At 39.7% G+C, this 26,209-nt stretch overlaps 5 protein-coding genes across 9 annotated transcripts in view; 1 reads left to right on the plus strand and 4 right to left on the minus strand.

The window, feature by feature from the left end:
• The window catches only part of LOC124303796 (uncharacterized), a 119,510-nt gene that overhangs the window by 34,516 nt on the left and 58,785 nt on the right, over positions 1-26,209 (plus strand). The gene's annotated exons all lie outside the window — the stretch shown is intronic.
• Positions 1-26,209, minus strand: part of LOC124303779 (uncharacterized) — a 64,849-nt gene that overhangs the window by 15,582 nt on the left and 23,058 nt on the right. The window lies entirely within an intron of this gene.
• LOC124303788 (facilitated trehalose transporter Tret1-like) lies at positions 252-3,190 on the minus strand. The gene is made up of 2 exons (XM_046761450.1): positions 2,970-3,190; positions 252-2,903 (listed from the first exon to the last, which is right to left on the minus strand). The coding sequence occupies exons 1-2, from the start codon at positions 3,037-3,039 to the stop codon at positions 1,591-1,593; spliced, it is 1,383 nt and encodes a 460-aa protein (XP_046617406.1). The 5' UTR covers positions 3,040-3,190; the 3' UTR covers positions 252-1,590.
• LOC124303789 (facilitated trehalose transporter Tret1-like) lies at positions 6,037-9,017 on the minus strand. Its single transcript, XM_046761451.1, has 2 exons — positions 8,752-9,017; positions 6,037-8,685 (listed from the first exon to the last, which is right to left on the minus strand). Exons 1-2 carry the CDS (start codon positions 8,819-8,821, stop codon positions 7,373-7,375), a joined length of 1,383 nt encoding a protein of 460 aa, XP_046617407.1. The 5' UTR covers positions 8,822-9,017; the 3' UTR covers positions 6,037-7,372.
• On the minus strand, positions 12,112-14,126 carry LOC124303790 (facilitated trehalose transporter Tret1-like). Its single transcript, XM_046761453.1, has 2 exons — positions 13,861-14,126; positions 12,112-13,796 (listed from the first exon to the last, which is right to left on the minus strand). Exons 1-2 carry the CDS (start codon positions 13,928-13,930, stop codon positions 12,484-12,486), a joined length of 1,383 nt encoding a protein of 460 aa, XP_046617409.1. The 5' UTR covers positions 13,931-14,126; the 3' UTR covers positions 12,112-12,483.

A 26,209-nucleotide genomic window follows, 5' to 3' on the forward strand; every position in this document is an offset into this window, starting at 1 on the left:
TTTTTTCCTGCATATTCCCGTACGCAAAGTACCCGTTTCTACGACGCTCAAGTCAGTCTGCGAATGCGCATGCGCGGAGTACCGAAAAGCCCACTTTTACGTCCTAGTACAAAAATCGGTACAATCGTAATTTGTAATAGATTTTTTCTGTAATTGATCACAAAAAGTAATTGGATGCTGTCCAACACCGACTGCGAGTCAATACTGTTTGCGATTTCCAAGGTGGGAAAAGGTTGGTAGAGAAAAAAGAGTTCGTCTCAAACATATATTTGAATTGGAATTTCCTCAATTAAACATAGAAATAGACTTGATGATCATTTTGTTCACATGTTAGCTCATAATACATTTTTTGATTATGTTTTTGTTAGAAATATTTTATTTTCATGATAAGTGGACGAGGAATTACTGCTTAAATGGTGTTGAAGGTACTTCGGATCTTTGTTGCAAACAACCGATTGCGATAATTATTGCTAAAACAATTCATGGAAGATGAAAGTAAATATTTTGAATATCGATTTTTTTTTGTCATTATAACAGATCGTAACTGGAGATCAGTGTTTCTTGCTTGACTGAAACTTTCAAAGCATTCGCCTTGTCCCGCATAATTAATTCTCCAGCAGGACGTCCAGAATATCCGTGAGTGTTTTTCCCTTTGTATTTGGTACCAGTACATGGCTAAAAATAAGAGCTACGAATACCCAAGCTCCAGTTATACAGTAGATATAACTTTCGGTAGGTGTAAATTTCGTGAAAGCCAAGGTCGTTAACACAATGAAAATGGCCACTTACGACTGTTTTTGTAATAAAAAAAAATGCATTCGGCCACTAAAAAAATCAACAAAAAATATTTCTTTCCATTTCACTTCAACGGTAAGATTTTTTGTGATAATGATTTTTTCGTACAATTGACGGCATTTTGGAACATATTGAAAGTTACATTCATTCGAATGACTTAAATACATTACTATTATATCAACAACTAAAGATTTGATTATGAAATCATTTCAGAGATTTCAGAATTTTATGGTATGTGGAAACTTCTATACCTTCATTGAATCTTACACTCGAAGATTTGAGAAGGAGCGAAACTTTATAAAGTAATTATTACGACAGAAATAATTTCGAGGAGTGGTCAAATTTACATAGAGGAAAGGCGAACATAACGGGCCTTCTGTACAATTGAGTGGAGATTGAAAAAATGTCGATAACGCTTAAAATTTATTCTCAGGTCAGATACAAAAAAATTGCGTTGTCGAAATTGGTCCAACGTTATTCCATTCTTCAGGGGCCTATTTTGACCGCCGCTCGACTACAGTAAAATACCTAGTCTGGATTTTACCGATCGTCTTACGATAATTATATTTATCACTCGTACGTAATTTTATGAAGTGTCTGGAAGATATTGAACGAGAGCCTCATTTCAGATGATGACCATGCATTTTCTGTTTTTATATTGGTGCAGAAATCGCCACGTTACCGACAAACTTAATGTGTATACTTCGAGTGGTCTAAAAGAGATTATTGGAGATCTAGAAAAGCAGAAGTTACCTGGAGGCGTAGAATTAACAACTACTGTCCATTGCATGGATACTATTTCCTTATCAATTCAGTCTGTATTTCTGTCAAAGATTTTCCCTTCGTCGGAGGCATCATAACGACGCCGTAAATCACGGCGAGTAAGGCAACCACTGCCACTATCCAGTATACGTAAGCCTCGTCCATGATGTCGATCAGATATTGGTAGATGTATATTGAGAGGAAGCCGAAGATGCCTCCGAACGAGCAGCAGATGCAGACGGCCAGAGTTCGTATCCTAGCCCCGAAAAGTTCGCCAAGTAGTATGTGAGGTACGGGAGTGGTTCCCACACTGTAAAATAGCCCAGACATTCCCATCGACAAAATGAACAACCATTGCAGCGAATTTGGAGCTACGCCGATATTCAGAAGATAGAAATGAAGTCCCATGGCCGTCATGCATAAGCCGACACCGCCGTTTGAAATAACCCACATTACCGTCCGTTGCCATTTGTCAGCAAACAGCGTTACCAGCCACCCGCCTAAAACGCTTAGACCTGTCGTTACAAGCGGCATCGATGAAGCTGATATCACCGTCAGCATTGCTCTCGTCGAGATTGTTTCTAGATATACCGATATGGGGTTGGCTCCGGTGAATTGGGCAAAGAAGGTGAACCATACCAAATTCATCGTAGCATTTCTGTTGCAGGGTAAATTCAACTCCCGCAATCTGTCCCTGAATTTCATCGATTGCGTTTCGGCGACGAATGCATTAATCGATTTCACCTCCTTGTCGACTTCTGCCTTTCGGTTGTAAGCAAGAATGGATTTCTCTGCTTCCTCAAATTTCTTCTTTCTCGCAAGGTAATACGGTGAATCCGGAAGCAACAGCATCATCGCAAGGAATATGACGGTCGGTACAAGACCCACGTAAGCGTAAACTCTCATCGAGACGTAGGGCCCTATGGTAAAGCCTACCATGGAACCTATGGCCAAGCCGTTCATCGCCAGGACCATGACGGTGCCTCGAATTTCGGGGCTAGAAATATCCCCGAGGTAAATAGGGTAGCAGATATTCACCGCTTCGGTGCCAGCTCCGCAAATGAATCTTGTCACATAGAGCCAGGGCACAGAGTAAGCCGCGATTGACAAAATCCAGAATATCAAAAATGCCAATCCGTTTCCGATCAGCACTTTTTTGCTTCCCAAGTATTGGACTCCAATTGCTGCCAATATTGCGCCCGGTATTCGGCCCAGTTGGAACATGGATGATATCCAGGACACTTCCTCGGTTGTCGCGGGAAACGGTGAATCCCCGCTCAAAAACTGCGCGGTGTAGGGCGAGGCCCAACCGAGGGAGAGCCCGCAAACGAACAGCTTGAACATTACTGAGTAACACGAATATCCACAATTAGCGATCTGAATGTTTCTTTTCGTCCATCACTTTTACTCACCCGCTATCGAAGCGACCCATTGCAGCCACATCGGGTAGCTTCGCCAGGATGCAATCAAGGTGTTCACCATATTGTCGAGTAGTCGGACACCGTGGTGTTAAAATTAGTCCTCGCAATATCGAATCCCGATCGATTTTTTCACTCAGACCTTACGTTGGCTCCAACACCTTCGTCAGGTCGAACGCGGGCTAGAGTCGTGGGTGATGTGAAGTGAACCTAGGTCGACTGGTACATGCTGTTCGATCGTGGAATCAGCTACCGTGTTCAAAAATCCGTGTGCGTTTGTATTCGGCTCTAACACATGTACTGCATAAATCATACCTGCAGTAAATCTTGAAACGAGATTCATTGATATCTCTTATCTTATCCAATGTTGGAAAAGATATTCGTTTCAACCGTGAAAAAAAATATATATATACACTGCTTAGCATTGCGAGGCTACAAGTTGATTTTCCTTGATGACGGATGGCATGGCGCGTAAGAATTATGAACGCAGTAATGTTACACTCTATGATGCTAACTCTGTGGATCGATATTAATCTAAGAACTTATGGTAAGAGCGTGTTAGACACTGTCATGGTGATTGCACGTCGGTAATGAGCGCAGCCGCGATTATCGGTTGAGACGAACAAAAAGATACCGGGATCTCAATATTTATTATATTTTTTTCGTAAGTTTTCTATTTCTTCATGCCGGCATCGGAGCTGTTTTTTTTTCTTCTATGGTGTGTGTTCTCTTTTCTATTTTCGATTCTGCAATTCTGCAATCTATTTAGATCGAGACATATAACGAAATAAAAAAGCAAGTAAAATTCCGCACATGGAGAAACTGAAAACTTGCGAAAAAATTAGCGAACATTGAGATTTCATTGTCGTATGTTGCTCGAAAATCACACTTCGAATAATAGAATCAGTGTGAATTTTGTTTTGAAAGATTTTTGAAAATGGCGTTTTCGTAATCAGTTTCGCGCTTTTTTGTGCAAGTTTTACCAGTGGTTGAAGAAAATCAGAACAAATTCCCGAGACCCTTTTGGATTGGTGAGAACGTCGTACTTAAAAAACGAACAGAATCGAAGGGGGTGAGGTACATGGGCTGCTAATTTGACGTGGAATGCCCCATATATATTGTTACAAAGGGTGAAATTGTCCGTTTTGCCCCCTTTTTAATGATCCAGTAGTCATCATAGATAAAAGACGTTCATAAACCTCTTATGTCTTTCAAAAGAATGAGGTTTCTGCGTCAACCAACATTTTCGTAAAAACAGTCTTGTGTCAGACTTAAAACCAGAAACACGTATCCTGCAATTGAAGCTTTTTCACGACATTTATTTACGCCTTTGATTTTGGCTTGATAATCAAACTCACGAATCCATATTTATGTCCGTAACGTCCAAGAACGTTACAATATGCATGTATCAATACGGCATATCATCAGATCGGAATGCTGATCAGTTGTTACCGTCAGGTATAGTCCATCCTACCTTCTGATTGACGTACCGAGTATTTCTCTTCCCACTCTTTCGGCAAGGCTTCGCAGATCTAGTACCTTATACTTGGTGCGAAATCAGATTACCGAATAGAGTCCTGTGCTATAATTTTGTAAACCATCTTCAAAATACGAGAAGAATGAAACAGCCAAAACCCGAGGTGCATATCCTGTTACAGTTCATAAAATCTTTCTTGTTCTTTGTTGATCGGCAAAGCCTGATTTCACGCAATTTTCAATCCGCCTTCAATCCGTCATTCGTCAGCCACTTGAGATCGACCAAAGCCGTTGCTTTTTGGAACGATTATCAAGGCTTCAAAATTACCGAATTATATCTCGTCAAACCTACAGATTATCACATCTACTATTTTAATATTTCAATTTACTATTCCGCCTCGGCCCGTGTTGAACACTGTAGAAACATTACAAGCGTTTATTTATATCAGAAATATTTAGATTTCTCAGTATTTCGCATCTCGCAAAAACGATCACATAATACTCGTCTGTTCGTTGCATGGTAGGAGTATCACCATGAAAGGGTCTGGAAGGTTTCATGATGTCGAAACCCGCCAATTGTTCCAACCGAATTTGCCTTTATTGTAAGTCAAACTAAAACTGCTTAATCGAGTCACGGCGTATGGGCAATGGTTATCTATATTGAACGCCTTCGTGTAGCGTTCAAGTCGGAGTGCCTCATCAGCCGGCGCGGCCCTTTATATAGTATCTTGTGGGACTGTTTGGCCTGCGCGCGCAGTCGGTGGGACTGTTAACAACGTCTTCTGAATTGTCTGCTCGGTGATATGTCTCATACGCCGACATATACATAAAGATTAGGCACTTAGAAAAGCAAAGATATTTTCGATCACGGCAGATCGCTCCAATCCAGTGGATACAGTATTCGTTAAATATCTTTAATAGGCATTTATAACTGTAGATTTTATCGAAAACGCGACATATGCGAATATAATTAATCCGATTCGGATTCTTATCCATTCACTTGTCTCAATCGAATTCATTGCACGATGCACGAGTGTTTCACGTAATTCGTTGACAAGCACTTATCACGCAGGCATCTTATCGCGAGAAGTTTTATTTGTGATACCTTAGTGGTAATTTCAACGCTGATGGAATTCCAATTTGAACGAAAATAGATTTTGCATTGAAATTAAGAATACTGCTCGTGATTGTACAACGAGTTTCTGTATCTGCACAACGATTTGCGTGTTATTCAAGCAACCGGAGTTGCAGCTTATACTCAGGTTGAGCATCGTATCCTGCCACTCGTGCCAAGCGTCAATTATTATCGATATAACGCGATCTTGTTTTACGCGTTTTTTCCTGCATATTCCCGTACGCAAAGTACCCGTTTCTACGACGCTCAAGTCAGTCTGCGAATGCGCATGCGCGGAGTACCGAAAAGCCCACTTTTACGTCCTAGTACAAAAATCGGTACAATCGTAATTTGTAATAGATTTTTTCTGTAATTGATCACAAAAAGTAATTGGATGCTGTCCAACACCGACTGCGAGTCAATACTGTTTGCGATTTCCAAGGTGGGAAAAGGTTGGTAGAGAAAAAAGAGTTCGTCTCAAACATATATTTGAATTGGAATTTCCTCAATTAAACATAGAAATAGACTTGATGATCATTTTGTTCACATGTTAGCTCATAATACATTTTTTGATTATGTTTTTGTTAGAAATATTTTATTTTCATGATAAGTGGACGAGGAATTACTGCTTAAATGGTGTTGAAGGTACTTCGGATCTTTGTTGCAAACAACCGATTGCGATAATTATTGCTAAAACAATTCATGGAAGATGAAAGTAAATATTTTGAATATCGATTTTTTTTTGTCATTATAACAGATCGTAACTGGAGATCAGTGTTTCTTGCTTGACTGAAACTTTCAAAGCATTCGCCTTGTCCCGCATAATTAACTCTCCAGCAGGACGTCCAGAATATCCGTGAGTGTTTTTCCCTTTGTATTTTGTACCAGTACATGGCTAAAAATAAGAGCTACGAATACCCAAGCTCCAGTTATACAGTAGATATAACTTTCGGTAGGTGTAAATTTCGTGAAAGCCAAGGTCGTTAACACAATGAAAATGGCCACTTACGACTGTTTTTGTAATAAAAAAAAATGCATTCGGCCACTAAAAAAATCAACAAAAAATATTTCTTTCCATTTCACTTCAACGGTAAGATTTTTTGTGATAATGATTTTTTCGTACAATTGACGGCATTTTGGAACATATTGAAAGTTACATTCATTCGAATGACTTAAATACATTACTATTATATCAACAACTAAAGATTTGATTATGAAATCATTTCAGAGATTTCAGAATTTTATGGTATGTGGAAACTTCTATACCTTCATTGAATCTTACACTCGAAGATTTGAGAAGGAGCGAAACTTTATAAAGTAATTATTACGACAGAAATAATTTCGAGGAGTGGTCAAATTTACATAGAGGAAAGGCGAACATAACGGGCCTTCTGTACAATTGAGTGGAGATTGAAAAAATGTCGATAACGCTTAAAATTTATTCTCAGGTCAGATACAAAAAAATTGCGTTGTCGAAATTGGTCCAACGTTATTCCATTCTTCAGGGGCCTATTTTGACCGCCACTCGACTACAGTAAAATACCTAGTCTGGATTTTACCGATCGTCTTACGATAATTATATTTATCACTCGTACGTAATTTTATGAAGTGTCTGGAAGATATTGAACGAGAGCCTCATTTCAGATGATGACCATGCATTTTCTGTTTTTATATTGGTGCAGAAATCGCCACGTTACCGACAAACTTAATGTGAATACTTCGAGTGGTCTAAAAGAGATTATTGGAGATCTAGAAAAGCAGGAGTTACCTGGAGGCGTAGAATTAACAACTACCCATTGCATGGATACTATTTCCTTATCAATTCAGTCTGTATTTCTGTCAAAGATTTTCCCTTCGTCGGAGGCATCATAACGACGCCGTAAATCACAGCGAGTAAGGCAACCACTGCCAGTATCCAGTAAACGTAAGCCTCGTCCACGATGTCGATCAGATATTGGTAGATGTATATTGAGAGAAAGCCGATGATGCCTCCGAACGAGCAGCAGATGCAGACGGCCAGAGTTCGTATCCTAGCCCCGAAAAGTTCGCCGAGTAGTATGTGAGGTACGGGAGTGGTTCCCACACTGTGAAATAGCCCAGACATTCCCATCGACAAAATGAACAACCATTGCAGCGAATTTGGATCCACGCCGATATTCAGAAGATAGAAATGAAGTCCCATGGCCGTCATGCATAAGCTGGCACCGCCGTTTGAAACAACCCACATTACCGTCCGTTGCCATTTGTCAGCAAACAGCGTTACCAGCCACCCGCCTAAAATGCTTAGACCTGTCGTTACAAGCGGCATCGATGAAGCTGATATTACAGTCAGCATTGCTCTCGTCGAGATTGTTTCTAGATATACCGATATGGGGTTGGCTCCGGTGAATTGGGCAAAGAAGGTGAACCATACCAAATTCATCGTAGCATTTCTGTTGCAGGGTAAATTCAACTCCCGCAATCTGTCCCTGAATTTCATCGATTGCGTTTCGGCGACGAATGCATTAATCGATTTCACCTCCTTGTCGACTTCTGCCTTTCGGTTGTAAGCAAGAATGGATTTCTCTGCTTCCTCAAATTTCTTCTTGCTCGCAAGGTAATACGGTGAATCCGGAAGCAACAGCATCATCGCAAGGAATATGACGGTCGTTACAAGAGCCACGTAAGCGTAAACTCTCATCGAGACGTAGGGCCCTATGGTTAAGCCTACCATGGAACCTATGGTCAAGCCGTTCATCGCCAGGACCATGACGGTGCCTCGAATTTCGGGGCTAGAAATATCCCCGAGGTAAATAGGGTAGCAGATATTCACCGCCTCGGTGCTAGCTCCGCAAATGAATCTTGTCACATAGAGCCAGGGCACAGAGTAAGCCGCGATTGACAAAATCCAGGATATCAAAAATGCCAATCCGTTTCCGATCAGCACTTTTTTGCTTCCCAAGTATTGGACTCCAATTGCTGCCAATATTGCGCCCGGTATTCGGCCCAGTTGGAACATGGATGATATCCAGGACACTTCCTCGGTTGTCGCGGGAAACGGTGAATCCCCGCTCAAAAACTGCGCGGTGTAGGGCGAGGCCCAACCGAGGGAGAGCCCGCAAACGAACAGCTTGAACATTACTGAGTAACACGAATATCCACAATTAGCGATGTGAATGTTTCTTCTCGTCGATCACTTTTACTCACCCGCTATCGAAGCGACCCATTGCAGCCACATCGGGTAGCTTCGCCAGGATGCAATCAAGGTGTTTACCATATCGACGGGTAGTCGGCCACCGTGGTGTTAAAATTAGTCCTCGCAATATCTAATCCCGATCGATTTTTTCACTCAGACCTCACGTTGGCTCCAACACCTTCGTCAGGTCGAACGCGGGCCAGAGTCGTGGGTGATGTGAAGTGAACGTAGGTCGACTGGTGCATGCTGTTCGATCGTGGAATCAGCTACCTTGTTCAAAAATCCGTGTGCATTTGTATTTGGCTCTAACACACGGACTGCATGAATCATACCTGCAGTAAATCTTGAAACGAGATTCATTGATATCTCTTATCTTGTTGTCATGCAAGATCCGAATATTAATTGCTGCATGTTATCATGACAGCTTATTTGTTCCATAGTATGCTGTAATGCTGCAATTCGAATTATATCCCGAAGAACGAGTGCGAGGCAGCCTATTCTATATATATATATGTATATATATATATTAGACTGTCTGAAAATAAATCGATAATTTTCTTTCTGCTTTACACAATCTCAAACTATACTTGGGCATCAAAAAATAATCCTCGCGAAAGGAGGGGCTGGTCCTTCAAGATTTCGAGGCGCTCATCGGACTTTTGTCTTTTTTTATTTCGTCAATACGTAAATAATTAATTTGCATGGACGGAACAAACGTTTTTCTTGTCCTAAAATGCTGAATATATTCCAAACTTACGTGTAAATACCAAATATACTAGAAAAAAAGATCTTGATGATCGCAGCAACCATTATCGGTCGATATGTACGTCGATAAATGCAAAAACAAAAAAAAAAAAATACAAGAATCTCCGTAAGAATGAATTTTTTAGGATCGTCAATAATCTTCAATGAATACATTCATTGATACGCTGTTACGATAATTATATTCGGCTACAAAAAACTTGACTTATTGCAATTGCGGTATTTTTATTTATGGTCTTGAACTATTCGGATAAAAAAGACAAAAGTCCGATGAGACACCCCCAAGTCTTGAAGGACCGGCCCCTCCTTTAGCGAGGATTATTTTTTGCGTAAGAATTATGAACGCAGTAATGTTATACTCTATGATGCCAACTCTGTGGATCGATATTGATCTAAGAACTTATGGTAAGAGCGTGATAGACACTGTCATGGTGATTGCACGTCGGTAATGAGCGCAGCCGCGATTATCGGTTGAGACGAACAAAAAGATACCGGGATCTTAATATTTATTATATTTTTTTCGTAAGTTTTCTATTTCTTCATGCCGGCATCGGAGCTGTTTTTTTTCCTTCTCTTGTGTGTGTTCTCTTTTCTATTCCCGATTCTGCGATTCTGCAATCTATTTAGATCGAGACATATAACAAAATAAAAAAGCAAGTAAAATTCCGCACATGGAGAAACTGAAAACTTGCGACAAAATTAGCGAATATTGAGATTTCATTGTCGTATGTTGCTCGAAAATCGGATTTCGAATCATGGAATCAGTGTGAATTTTGTTTCGAAAGATTTTTGAAAATGGCGTTTTCGTAATTAGTTTTGCGCTTTTGTGCAAGTTTTACCAGTGGTTGAAGAAAATCAGAACAAATTCCCGAGACCCTTTTGGATTGGTGAGAACGTCGTACTTAAAAAAACGAACAGAATCGAAGGGGATGAGGTACATGGGCTGCTAATTTGACGTAGAATGCCCCATATATATTGTTACAAAGGGTGAAATCACCCGTTTTGCCCCCTTTCTAATGATCTAGTAGTCATCATAGATAAAAGACGTTTATGAACCTCTTATGTCTTTCAAAAGAATAAGGTTGCTGCGTCAACCAATATTATTGTAAAAACAGTCTTGTTCCAGACTTAAAACGAGAAACACCTATCCTGCAATTGAAGCTTTTTCACGACATTTATTTACGCCTTTGATTTTGGCTTGATAATCAAACTCACGAATCCATATTTATTTCCGTAACGTCCAAGAACGTTACAATATGCATGTATCAATACGGCATATCATCAGATCGGAATGCTGATCAGTTGTTACCGTCAGGTATAATTCACCCTACCTTCTGATTGACGTACCGAGTATTTCTCTTCCCACTCTTTCGGCAAGGCTTCGCAGATCCAGTACCTTATACTTGGTGCGAAATCAGATTACCGAATAGAGTCCTGTGCTATAATTTTGTAAACCATCTTCAAAATACGAGAAGAATGAAACAGCCAAAACCCGAGGTGCATATCCTGTTACAGTTCATAAAATCTTTCTTGTTCTTTGTTGATCGGCAAAGCCTGATTTCACGCAATTTTCAATCCGCCTTCAATCCGTCATTCGTCAGCCACTTCTGATCGACCAAAGTCGTTGCTTTTTGGAACGATTATCAAGGCTTCAAAATTACCGAATTATATCTCGTCAAACCTACAGATTATCACATCTACTATTTGAATATTCCAATTTACTCTCCCGCCTCGGCCCGTGTTGAACACTGTAGAAACATTACAAGCGTTTATTTATTTGTGAAATATTGAGATTATTTCGCATCTCGCAAAAACGATCACATAATACTCATCTGTCCATTCTATGTATACATAAACATTAGTTACTTGAAAAAGCATAGATATTTTCGACCCCGGTAGATCGCTCCAATCCAGTGGATACAGTATTCGTTAAATATCTTTAATAGGCATTTATAACTGTAGATTTTATCGAAAACGCGACATATGCGAATATAATTAATCCGATACGGATTCTTATCCATTCACTTGTCTCAATCGAATTCATTGCACGATGCACGAGTGTTTCACGTAATTCGTTGACAAGCACTCACCATGCAGACATCTTATCGCGAGAAGTTTTATCTGTAATACCTTAGTGGTAATTTCAACGCTGATGGAATTCCAATTTGAACGAAAATAGATTTTGCATTGAAATTAAGAACACTGCTCGTGATTGTACAACGAGTTTCTTTATCTGCTCAACGATTCGCGCCTTTTTAAGCAACCGGAGTTGCACCTTATAGTCAGGTTAAGCATCATTTCCTGCCACTCATCCCAATCGTCAATTATTATCGATATAACGCGATCTCGGTTTACGCGTCTTTTCCTGCATGTTTCCGTATGCAAAGTACCCGTTCCTGCGACGCTCAAGTCAGTGTGCGAATGCGCATGCGCGGAGTAGCGAAAAGCCCACTTTTACGTCCTAGTACAAAAATCGGTACAATCGTAATTTGTAATAGATTTTTTCTGTAATTGATCACAAAAAGTAATTGGATGCTGTCCAACACCGATTGCGAGTCAATACTGTTTGTGATTTCCAAGGTGGGAAAAGGTTGGTAGAAAAGAAAGAGTTCGTCTCAAACACATACTTAAATTGGAATTTCCTTTTGAATATTTTCATGACAATTAAACGTAGAAATAGACTTGATGATCATTTTGTTCACATGTTACCTCATAATACATTTTTTGATTATGTTTTTGTTAGAAATATTTTATTTTCATGATAAGTGGTCGAGTAATTACTGCTCAAATGAAGTTGCAGGTACTTCGAATTGTTGCTGCAAACAACCGATTGCGATAAATATTGCTAAAAAAATTCATAGAGGGTGAAAGCAAATGTTTTGAATATCGATTTTTTTTTTGTCATTATAAAAGATTGTAACAGGAAGTCAGTATTTCTTGCTTGACTGAAACTTTCAAAGCATTCGCCTTATGCCGCAAAATTAATTCTCCAGCAGGACGTCTTGAATTTCCGTGAGTGTTTTTCCCTTTGTATTTGGTACCAGTACGAGGCCAAAAATGAGAGCTACGAACACCCAAGCTCCAGTTATCCAGTAGATATAACTTTCGGCAATGACTTCCAACAGATACTGGTAACCGTAGATACCAACAAATCCAGAGAGGCCACCGACAGAACAACATATGCAAATCGCCAGTGTTCGTATATTTGAACCGAACAGTTCACTGAGGAGTATATACGGGATGGATCCCATTCCCATACTGGAGAATGCACCGTATATGCTTACGGACAATATGAAGAGCCATTGTAAGTAGCTAGGATCAACGCCGACGTCTAAAAGATAAAAGTGCGTCCCCAAAGCTATCAAGTTCAAGGCAAGTCCGGCTGTGGAAAATACCCAAACTGTTTTCCTTTCGAATTTGTCAACGTAATACATGGACGTCCAAGCACCAAGAATGGTCAGACCACCCATTGTGATTGGCATCGTGGAAGGTGAAATCAAACTCAACATTCCTCTGGTCGCAATGCTCTCCGTGTAAGTTATCAGTACGTTCATTCCGGATGTTTGCATGAAGAATATCAAGGCGATTAAAATGAGTCCGTACTTTCGATTTTTGGGCAAATTCAATTCTCGCAATCGATCGGTGAACGTAATGGATTCCGTCCTGGCGACAAATTTCCTTATCAAATCCATTTCCAGTTGGACATCAGCTTTTCGGTTGTAACTGAGCACCGAATTTTCTGCCTCTTTCGTCTTGTTTTTACTCACGAGGTAGTAAGGTGACTGGGGTAACAGTGTAACGATCACAATGCAACCGATGATGAGCGCAACGCCGATGCCGGAAAACACTCTCATCGATACGTAAGGACCTATCGCATATCCGGCTACAATCCCGAGGGACAAGCCGTTGATTGCCAGGACCATAAGAGTCCCCCTTATACTGGGACTTGAAATGTCTCCGAGGTAGAGAGGGTAGCAGATGTTCGCTGCCTCAACGCACAGTCCGCTGAGGAATCTGGCAGCGTATATCCAGGGCACCGAGTTCGACACGATTACCAGGATCCAGGAAATCAACAGGACGACCGCATTGCCTATTATCACTATTTTTCCACCGAAGTACTGAACGCCAACTGCTCCTAGGATTGCGCCGGGGAATCTCCCCAGCTGGTAAGTCGACGCCATCCATGATACCTCGTCCGTTGTCGCCGGAAACGGGGCGGTTCCACTCGTAAAGCTTGCCAGGTAGGGTGAGGCCCAACCGACCGACAGGCCGCACGCAAACAACTTCAACATCACTGCAGAACACGAAAGCTGTAACGACTATTGGGAGCTTGGAGGTATTGTTTCGGCTTCACTCACCTCCAAAAGCACCGACCCATTGTAGCCACAACGGGTACTTTGACAACAACAACCCCGAACTTTGAGTCATGGCTTATGGTCATTTGATACTTTGGTGTCAAAATGGTCCCACGGTTGAATTCAACCGAGTTTTAACTGATTCGCGTCGGGCACTAACTGTCAACTGGTAAGAACGCCTGCTGGACTTATCGCGCGTATTCCAAAATCGACAGTGGCGAACTGTTTAGCTGTAATCAGTAACCTTCCCAACAATCCGAATGATTTATTTGGCTCCGTGTATCAGCGTGAACAATGTACGAACTTACACGATCATGCTCATTACTTACGGTATTCTTCTATGTATGGGATGATAAAGCTTATCGTTTCACCTGTTCAAATTGCATTAGGCACTGAATGTACGAATATCTTGATGATATTTGCCCAGTTTCCTTATCGTTCTGATAGATCCCGAATACTGATTCGTGTTGTCTCGCAGTTTTAACGTAAGCATTTAGATTATTCATTCTTGGAAACGTTAAGTAACCCAAGGTTACACCCAATATAATGAAAAGGAATAGGTAAGCGAAAAGTTGAAGCTCATCAACAACAGTTAAATCAAATTTATTACCTCTTGGCGGAGTGGCGATGCAAATAATTCACATTCTGTTAACATAAAAGTACAAATTACTTTGTCGTTATATATTTATCGTACCCTGAACTCAGGCGTCGTATGCAGCTTGTCAAAATATTCTGGGAGGGAATTGATATTTTTCCTAACATTGATGCACGCTTATGGTAAATAATGATCGACTAATGCGAGCTAGCTCTTTGGTTTTCACCAAGTAAAAAAGGCTGTACCGTGATATGTTGATTAAGATCAAATGAGGCTCGTACTCGAATATCGATCATTGCATGCATGCTAACAGCTTTAACATTACTGAACAATAGGAAATAAATTCACAATCAAGGATTTCGAATAGTCAGTTTGTCAATCATCGTCCATAGCATCGATCCATTTCAGGCAGAAAGGATTAAGATTTTGTTACGATCATGCTTTCACACATTTTTGACAACCTTTGGCATCGTTGTGTTAAAAAAGTTCTTCTATGTTCAATTGCACCGATTTAAAATACACTGCAATAACTTAAAATAGGATTCCAATTCCAATATCGACTTCAGGAGTCGCCTGTATGGGACTATTCGACATACATTTTTATTTTGTATATAGAATATGTCAGGACTACCAGTACTAATTGTATTTAAAAATATGTACGGTGATGTTGGCAATACGCTTATCTGCTTTAACCGTTCGAATCTCCCTTGATCTCCTTCGGACAAATTTGATAACCTGTTGATTCTATTCATCCGCTATAATCATAGCCCACCTGTCAGCGACCGTTTCCATTCTTTGATTCGTGATATTTAATCGTATGCTCAAGTATCTCGAATCAGGCCTTGATTGGATATCGACTACCATGAGCTGTTTTAAAGTCTCAATCGCAGAGGATCGCCAAGGTTGCTTTATAGAGAGAACGAAGTTGCAAGCATCGGAAAACTCTTAAAGTGTATGAAAAGTAGAAACCATTGTCATCAAATTCGAAACGAGTTCATTCGAAGTGTAATAAAGAACACGACATTTTTCAACGTAGTACGCTACAGTAAAACAGGAATACCGTATCGAGACAGTTGTATTTTTGCTTCTCTTGGGTTACAGCGGTTGTTCATCGAGGAAATATTCAATCTCTACTCCAGCAAAGCGGATCGTATTATTGAAATTCCTGATTTTCTACCCTCCAGTACTCAACCCCTGGGCTGCCTACCGGAGTCCTCGTTTTGAGTACCGAATACCGAGTACCGAGTACAGCCCCCCAGGTGATGGTAAAGATTTAATTAACCCGGTAATGGTGGAGAGAAGGAAGCCTGCTTACGGTGTCTGACTTCTTTCATGCCTTCTTCGCTACGCCAAGTTCGTTCAAACATTGTGTATGTGTGTGTATGTGTGTGTTTGTTTGTGCAAGGAGTCTCGAATCATGCGTTTAACGAAGTGGAATGTGCATCAGTTAGCCACGGAAGAGAGCAAGTCGTTGAAGGGTCATTCGTTGAAAGGAAACGTTTAACAAATTCGCCAAGCTGCACGATGCAGAACCCGAACGTATGATAGCTGGATCGGTAAGGTCAATGACGGAGGTCCGGCTGGATTCGACACTCTAATTTCAGATAAGAATACTCCCACGTTACGTGTAGAATCGGACGAGGATGAGACCTTGCGATTTCAGAGGTTAAAAGTTTTTAACGTGTAATTGAATTCTTCCGATCCTAAAACGTTTACTTGGGTATCCGACAATCCGATATTGTTGCCCGGATGGAACTCAAAGGGAGGGGGGGGGGGGGGGGGGGTATTCAGCATTGATCCGGTGATAAATCCAATTCACCCAAAACGTGCCCTAGAGAACGTTAATACCAATTTACTCCCGGTGGTGACTCTCGACGAATATTGAACCTGTTAACGGAAAGGAGGAACAAGCCCTTTTTTATATTATCGAGTTACACGGTTTTGGTATTGTATAATTGCCGCCATTCTCGGGCAGATCAATCGACACTTGGTTTCATCGCTAATCGTGAAAATTTTCTGTGGTTTTATTTGGAAAAAAAATCTTCGTTTTACGTCAAATGAATTACTTTCTGGATTTACTTCATGAAATTGAACTTCCTTTCTTTTTAACTATGAACGAAGTTTTTCGTAGATTCTGTGACCGTCACTGAAAGGCACGAGACACTTTCGTGGTCTCCGTCAATTCGTACGAAAAAACAAACTCGCAAAATAATCACGTCTCCTAGGCAACTTGTCGCTGAAAATAGACAGCGATTTTATCGAGCAGGATGGTGATAAGTAAATAAATAAGAATCGATCTCACCTTCCAGCTGCGGTTCGTTAATAAAACTGTAAATACAGCGTCGATAAATATAAGATGATTTTAAAAAGATGTGTTGTAGAAAAAATGGCGATACTGGTGAGTTTAAATTTTTTTCCGTAAATGGCCACGGCATTGTTCCAAAAAAAGTATCGCACAGGTTCCTAATTTTATTTATTATTTTTTTCGTCCCGATTAAATAACTCGAAAATAGCATTCCTCGATTGTAGATTGATTATAAATATCCTCGTTGCGTGGAAACCTTGGGCTGCTTGGAAATGGTGACCAATCGCGAAATTTAGTCAATCGAAATATTATACGTCTGATATACGCTGGGGTGTGGCACGAAAAAATAATTTGCAAATTTCCACCGTGACAAGAGCGTTGTACGTTACGTTTGAAAAACGTTACTTTTAACAAATAAATTGAAAAATCTAACGAGCGCCATCTTTGACGTAACGTGGAACGCTAATCGTTGGAGAGAATCTTTCTTTCAACCCAAACAAACCTTACCGAGGGTACCACAACGGAAATTCGCAAATTATTTTATCACCCAACACCCTGACATATACGTACAGTAGAAAAAGAAAGACGAATTCGACACGTTCCGCTTGTAGATAGACGCGAAAATTCATCGGCTCACGAATCTTCCTACCCTATAATAAGGTTATGCGTTACTATATCATATATACATACATACATACATATATATATACACGATGTACACGGTGATAAATTATAGTGTGATTATAAATTAATATCTCGCTATCAGGGTGCAGCAGGCGCGGAGTGTTGCGTCACGTTATCAACTTAGCCCCGAACCAGCGAGCAAAATAATTAGAATCACCCGGTATGAGCGAGGCGGGGAAAGCCTATTTCCAACTAACCCGAGTAGAGCCTCAGATATTAATCTGGGCAACAGATGCTGCCGAGGGGTCTACGCGATACGTCACGGGTCTTCGTTGCGTGCCACTGGCGGACCCTTTACTTCACGTTTAGAATCCATGATCCTTGATTCGAGACTCCAAGTCTACGTCTTCGAGGTCCTTCCGGAATATGGCGATTCTCATCCGCCATTCTCACCGGTTGCTCCGTGATCTTACTCCTTTCAGAAATGCCAATTACCGATAAACAAATAAGATGTCATCTTTCAATGGAATCGAAATGTAAGTGTAAACCTCCCTCCACCCACCCCTCAGCAAATAATGTTCGTTTTTCACAGTTTTATTTGACATCGTTTTATAAGCAAACTTTCGAAAATCATTCAGACAAATTAGACGAAAATTTGCTGGCTTACAATTAGTCTCAATTTGAAAGATTCATCGAAGCGTTAAATAAAATCTATTAAGACGTTTCAGAAAAGTTATGAATCGATAGGCTTATTTTTCTCGATTTTGAAATAACCGAGCTCAGTCATGTTTACGATCGCGATTCTTCTACGTCGTTCATTGCACCAACGTAAAACATAAAAATAACAGATTTGCAAGAGGAAAACTTTTTAGTAGGTACAAGAAATCAGTTAAAAAAAAAACCAAAAAAAAGAAAACCGCAAAACTGGAAATATTGAATTGTGTGAAATCCTGCTTTTCTAAAGTTAAATAAAGCGTTTACAAAGTACGCAAGATATTTGACAATAATAAATGTTTGGAAAATTATTATCGGACTTCACGTCAAGAACGTCGCGAGTGCGTCACGAGACTTATTGACTCCGCTTTGTTGGATTTATTAAGAGGTTTTTTTCACCGAATTTAAGCATGCAACTCCAGACTTGAGTTTTAATAGGTACCGTATTTCACTCGAGTAGGTAGGGTAACTGTATTTTACATTATACACTTGACCCGGCTTGGATTTAAGAGTGTTTATATTCTACAGTTTGCACATTTGAAAAAACAAACCTGTCCAAGAAACAGAAGACGGAAAAAATGATGAAAAATATTCAAATGGCGATGATATAATCGACACGTTTAGTACGTAGAATGGCTAAATGGTTTTCGATTTTATGGCGTCAAATTATAGGTGTGAGGTGTTTTCTTTTTTCTTTTCTTTTTTTTTTTTCTCTCTACGCGATTATTTCGCCTGAAACCAAAGATCTTTGAATTAAAATGTAACGATGCAATATAGATATGAATGAATTGATCGATAATTAATTCAACAAAGTTAGAAGGTGAAAGACAGCAGTGTCAAATTTGATATCTCAATGATAATAATGTTCCAATTATACCAGCCTGTCTTTTCACTATGAAACACTTCCAGTACTTGTATTACGTATAATAAGTCGGAGTGAAATATGAAAAAAAAATAACAATTTACCGTCCTTCAGACTTCTATCTGACAAGCCAATCATTGTCGGACTCTTACGATTGAAAGTTGAGCAATTTTTTATCGATAATTTTTAACACGAAAGATAAAAGGGTCGATAATTGGTGCTTAACCTGTCAGCACCTAATTGGAACATCCACTTTACCACGCGTATATTATGCATTCGTATAACGGCTGCCCGCGTATTTGTGCGGACAGCGAGAGACTCGATATTAAAAAGCCAATATCCGACACCCGACATAATTACTCCGCTGCTGTGACCTTTGACTTTTATCCCCGAAGCTCGTGGCGGTGACCGTGGGTGAAAAATTTATACGGGTAAGCGGACAAGCCTTCCTCTGTCCCTTCTTAAGGCGTACAGTCCGGTATAAAACAATACGAAAAAGCGTCAAAATACGAAATACAGACTGAACCAAGTGAAGCCGGTAGTAAAAAAAAAAAAAAAGAATAAAAAAAAATTATCATCCAATTTCCACGGCAAAATATCACTTGTTAACAGATTTTCCGGACGCTTTACTATTTCCCATTTATTTTAATCAGATAATCGTATCGTATATTCAATTTCGACAAATCCTAGATCATTTTGTTTGTCTATGACTTATTTATAAATCGCCTGAACTTTATTATTTTTCGATTCTTCAATTAAGCAAAAAAAAGAAAGAAAAAACAATCAATACCGGCTGGAGATAATAAACCAAAGATTTATTTCAAAGTATATTAATTGTGTAAAAAAATCCGTGTTACGTGATCTGTGTAGAATTCATTTAATAAAATAATAAGCTTGAAGAAATTGAATAAATTGCAACAATATTGTATTTGGCATCCGTAAAATATGCATGAAAACGTAACCAGTTTTCAACTATTTTTCATGTCAGCATTATTATAATCATCTGTTGAAACTGATGGAAACTTAAATTAATTTATCAATTTCAAATCTCTGATTCTTAATTTCTCCTATAATTTGAAAGGTTTTTTGGACTCAACTGTACTCCTGCAAGATCCCTAAGCCGAGTAAGAATAAGGATTTTCATCGCGAAGGACGTGAAATTGGGGGTGACACTTTTGGCCGAGGGTACGAGAAAGAAAGGCGTGCTTTGCGGGTGAAAAAGGAACTTTGTAAATCCTCGTACCGTCTTATACTCGTCCCTGGTTTTTTTCTTTCCTTTCCTTTCCTTTTTTTTTTTCTCTATCCCGTCTTTACCCGCGAGTATGGATACCAAACTCGACAGAAACTCGTCGCTTTCAGTACGAATCAGCCATAAAAATGTTGGAAATAAGAGGAATGAAGTGAGGAGAAGGAAAAGAAGAGCAAAAAAAAATAAGAAGAAGAAGAAACAAAAAAGAAATGCCGAACGAACGAACCAGCGAAAATGGTTCGAGGCATGAAAGGAGGAATCGATATCCTTCGTCAAAGGATTGCCTCCTTGTATCTGCACTAATTACGACGTCACAAGTTGGGAAACTACGGTGACTGTATTTAACGTGTATTAGCCGGAAAAGTTTGCTTGAAAAAATATTAAAGTTTAAGCTCAAAGTTGAAGGTTTACTTGAGTCAATCTTTGCTCCAATATCTTGTCTTAGATTATTTATTATTAGGGGGACAATGTAAGCCGGGGATTGGATTATTTATTTCTCGAGTTACTTTTTGCGGGAGTTTGAAGATCTGGTTTGATCTGAAAATCTTCGACTCAATACACTGTACGTAATAACTAACTAAATTATTCAAGCTGATTGAACATTTTTTACGGACGTAACGTTTGTTAATTTTTCTCCTCAATTAGATCGAAAAACGTATCCAAGTATAAATTTGTACGTCTCAAAATTGGTGTTTCGATTTTTCGTTACAGGAATACGATTCTGAACACGGAAAAAAAATATCGATCTAGCTTTTGATACGTTTTTTCCGAATTCCACGTAACTTCACTTCGCTTTGCGAAACTTATAGCGGATATACCGGGACAATATCTTGAAACTTGAAAATGAAACGCGCATGCGCCAAATAATTCAATCTCATTGGTCGGCGAAATCTTCCCGCGGCGATATTCTTGCCTGCGACGCAGGCGAGCCAACCTACGCAAAATTTGTCCGTTTGAATTTTCAAAGAGCGTAAGCGTTAAATTCCGACCGTTCTTTGAAGAATCGACTTTCCGACCCGACAACAAATGCTTCCGAAACCTTTCCGAGTCGCTGCCTCGATTGTTTGAGATTCTAACCTCGAAAATTCGTATCAACTGCTCGCCGTCAGAAACAGTTTGACAGCTGAAACTCGGGATGGCCAGCCTGCGCGAACAGCCGAAAAAACTCACGCATGCGCGGATGATTTTCAAGTTTCAAGAGATTGTCCCGGTGTATAAGTTTGATCAAAGTAGCATCGCGTGAATGAAAATTACTCGTCGTTAATTAAAGTGATTCTGAATAACTGATGACGACCACTTGGCACGACTCGATGAAAATTTTCCATCAAGTATAACTTGAGGTTAATTAAAGTGCTGTCAAACGAATGAAGCACGAGTTTAAGCGACTTGGCGTAAGTTAGCGCATCGTGTATACAGTTTGAAATAAATCAAAGTAACCAAGTAATTCATATGTCCACGATGCGGGATAAGTTTAAATAATTTGACATACCGCAGGCATGGAAATCATCTCGTTTCGACGTTAATTAAACGAGACTTTGCGCATTCGAGTGTTGTTTCAACGTGATACGAAATTTCTGCAAGACTTGGGACTTTGAGAGAGTTCTGACCAAGAGTAAGCAGAAGCTCGGAGCTTCTCTCGAGTCATGGTTTTAACCCTTGTGGGCTCGCTTGACTCTTGACGAACGAACGGAGCAATCTGCGAAGCAATTATAACCACAGCTGTATACTTTCGTGTATCTTGATGGGCCGTAAGAGAACGCGGGTGCTTGACCCTGATACTCAGTCAGGCTGCAAGGCGCCTCGAACCGTGCAATTAATAGCCTGCAAGCATCAAACGTTCGTCGCCTTGCTTCGCGTCCTCGACCTTCGTCAACCTCTTCGACGAGGGCTCGTGCGTCGCACGAGTGGAGGGAGAGAGAGGTAGAGGTAGAGAGAGAGAGAGAGAGAGAGAGAATATTGTTGGGATTACGAAAAACGAGCTCCGCCTAACCATTTTGCGCTATCGTCGATCCTTTTTTTGGTAATTCCAGCGCAAAATCAGTTTGTTCGGTTTACTCTACTTTTTTAGTCAAACAAGGCTTTAACGTCAATTTATCGTTGCAGGAGCGTTAAATTTTCGAAACAGTTGCAAGAAAATGTAGCAACAGCGATCGTAATGAGAAAGAATAGCAACGGATACCAGACTTTCCGGTAACAGCTAGAAAATTAATTTTCATTCTCTACCCAGAACAATATTTTTCGATTGCGGTAAAAAATGAAAATATTTAAGGACTTAGCGGTAACCGGAACTAAAAATATCTCTCAGTGTACATAAATTGTCGCTTAATAAATTCGACGCAGCGTGACGAAAAGCTTTTGCATCACACGTGTAATGTACCTACGTTCAATAACCAGACGTACGAGCAGGATCGATTGCATAATTTGTTATTCGGGATTGCGATCGATTCTCTGTAATCCAGTCTCCTTCAGTTTTGACGCATGTCGTATCCGTCCTTGACTTTAGTGAACTTTTTCAACCAGCGCAATCGGTGTGTCAATCAAATTGTTTGCTATTGCGTCGACTCGACGACATGACTAATTCGTCGAGAAATCAGCTGGATGCAATAAATTTCGATTATTGTTCGACGTTGTTAATTATGGTAATCTGTTTTATCCGCTCGATTATGTTTCAGTTATGTTTCGTTGCACTTTTATCGTGATTCAACGTCTGAGAATTGAACCGTACCGGCATTTCCAACGAACATCTAATGTTCCTTGGATTCTGTGAATTACGTCGAATGCTTATCGCGATATTCGGCGAAGCTTGAAATAGAAGCTCGAATCTTATCATTTAAACCAAGTTTTTTCACTCGTCGTTAATCACGTCGTAACACCGCATTAGCGTGTATGTTAAATATCTTCTTTGCTACTTTTCGAAAAAGAAACTAGCGATTCATATTATTATTCCGATAAGATCGATCATATTATAGATGTTTTTGAGCAAAGTCAAACAGCGATGTTTATTCTATGTTTAAATCGAAGGATAATTGACTATTTTGCTAGAGGCATAACTGACGGTAAAACGTGTCATGAAATGAAGTCGTCGAGGCTAAGCTGTACTGTTTATACTATTTATATACATACGTGCGTAGAATAGACGCAAGGTTTGGACTTCCTCTTACAGCTATGAGAAAATAAATCTGAATTTCAATCAGCTCGGGAACGATAACGAAACGACAGAATGTAAAAAGATGAAACAAGAATGAATGAATAACAAAGAAGGAGGAAAAAATGTATAAAAAGTACGCAAACCGAATACCAGAGTCAGCAAATTCTACGCGTTATCCGCTGTTAAGTTTCGAAAAGAGTTTTAACGGCAGGAAAAAAAAAGTATGAGGCAAATGAGTTTTATTTTTGTCAAACAGAAATTGATTGAATATTTTTTCATGTCGAATTCAATCAATAATTAATATCGAAATTTTTATCACGCTAGAGGATTAAAAATTGGTTCAACTGATAATTGTTATTATAATGAACTCGCCAATGAAAAATTGAGCTTTCGTTTTGAGATTGCAGACAATTATCTCTTACCATTTTGAAATCTCCCTCTAGGGGTTATTCGGTCTACGATAAATTTTTGTGGCCGAAGATTTCGCGACGATTCATTCACACGATTTTGCTTCGAACTAATGGGGTTTTTCCCAATCTAACACTGCTTGGATTTTGAGACGTTCCTGAGTTATTTGCATGAATTTTAAATTATTTTTCGCACAACAGTAACTCTAGAACTGGGAGTCCAGTTTGTACAAAATTTGGTAATGGGTGTAAAAATATTTTTGTATGGTTTCGTTGAATTCGTAACTGATAAGGTTTTGTGGGAAATTGACGCTGAGCCATCTGAGAATTTCTTCGTAAAAGAAAAAAATAATTTTCACTCCAAAACTCTTATCTTTCGGAATACACAGTGTGAAATTACTGCTGCTGAGTTCATGAAGATAGACGGGAATTACGTAATATAGCAAGTCTGTATCTCACAGAGACTCCGTTTTATTTACATAGTTACACGAGACAATGGATAAACAAAAATACTCAACTCTTGAACAGGAGTTTGCATACCAAAAATCGCGACGAAGATGAGCCAAGATTATGTAACTTACACAAGATAGTCTCTGGTACAGCTTTCTGTCTAACTTGATTCGGACAGTATTGGTTGATAAATCTAACTACTCTGCAGGTCTAATTCTAAAAAAGATAGTTCTCAGTACAGCTTTCTGTCTAACTTGATTCGGACAATATTGGTTAATAAATCTAACAACTTCGCGGGTCTGATTCTGAAAAAGATAGTTCTTTGTACAGCTATTTGTCTAACTTGATTTGGACAATATCGATTGATAGATCTAACAACTCTGCAGGTTTAATTCTTGAAAAGACAATCTTTGGTACAGCTCTATGTCTAACTTGATTCGGACAATATTGATTGATAAATCTAACAATTCTGCAGGTCTAATTCAGGCCTAAACGACTATTTTCTCCCTGTTCTTTGTAACAAAAATTATGGTCTTGAGGGCTGCGATTGCTGCTATAACGACTAATAACGACGTATGCTTGCGCCCTCATAGCTGCAGGTTTAGTAGGAGTCTCTATATCTCCGGCACTGAAGCATCATCGTTGTCTCTTGAAAGCTGGTTGGCTTTGTTCGTGTTACTGAGGCTGAAACAATTATTCCGGTACATTAAGCGCCAGCTCTGGTATTCTGCCTTATACACACATATATTTATAGGTGTGTATGCACGTAGACACAGCGGTTGCCGATCTACGATTGCTTCGTGTTTTCAGGCTTGAACAACTTCACCGAAACGTATCTCGTCCTTTTCTTTGCACTCGTCTCGTACCATAGTCGTTTTATTTATATCCCACTTTGGTCTCGCAGAGTTTCGGTTTTTACGGTCACGTAGGAGGTAATCGAACCTTCCGGGGGTTTTCTTTTTTTTTTCTCTAGTTTTTACCTTGTTGCATCATTTCCTTGTTTCATTTTCTCGCGCCTCGAGAATGAGCGATAATAACGATCATGAAGCGGAGGAAATTTGATGAGAAAGATTTCGGCAGGTGTGCGCGATTGATGTAATAATAAAAGGTTGAAGAAATTTTTTTTTTTTTTTATTTTACACCGTATGTACCGGGACAATATCTTGAAACTTGAAAATCAACCGCGCATGCGCCGAGTAATTCAACCTCATTGGTCGGTGAAATCTTCACGCGGCGATATTCTTGTTCGCGACGCAGGCGGGCCAACCTGCGCAAAATGTGTACGTTTGAAGTTTCAAAGAGCGTGAGCGTTAAATTCCGACCGTTCTTTGAAGAATCGACTTTCCGACCCGACAACAAATGCTTCCCAAACCTTTCCGAGTCGCTGCCTCGATTTTTTGAAATTCTAACCTCGAAAATTCGTATCAACTGCATCGCCGTCAGAAACAGTTTGATAGCTGAAAACTCGGGATGGCCAGCCTGCGCGAACAGCCGATAAAACTCGCGCATGCGCGGTCGATTATCAAATTTCAAGAGATTCTCCCGGTATATATGATAAAATCTGACGATTGGTTGATCGGTTGATGAATTGCGGGTATAAAAAAAAAAAAAAATTAAGGAATTTTAGCGGAACAATATTTCTCGGAGTCATGGACGTAATTTTTCTGTGTCTTGATCTGACATCATCAAGATTTGCTATGTCGTCAAACCGAGCTGTTTACATACGTTTGGGTATTTACGATTTACCGTAAAAATATCGTCAATCAGCTTGGACATTGAAAGAAATGTCGTCCAAGTCGATAAATTGCGATAAGAGCTTTGCAGTGATTAATAGCTCGAAGATTAAAATTAACATATCAATTCTATTTATATTATAGGTATAATGCGATAAGACAGCTGCCGCTTGAGTTTATCGGTATCGTTACTCATTCCCGGTTATATTTCAATTAACGTCTCGTGCATAATGCTTATTGCGATATAGTGTAATAATTATACACT

This window comes from Neodiprion virginianus, chromosome 4, assembly GCF_021901495.1.
Source record: "Neodiprion virginianus isolate iyNeoVirg1 chromosome 4, iyNeoVirg1.1, whole genome shotgun sequence".
NCBI classification, from domain to species: domain Eukaryota; kingdom Metazoa; phylum Arthropoda; class Insecta; order Hymenoptera; family Diprionidae; genus Neodiprion; species Neodiprion virginianus.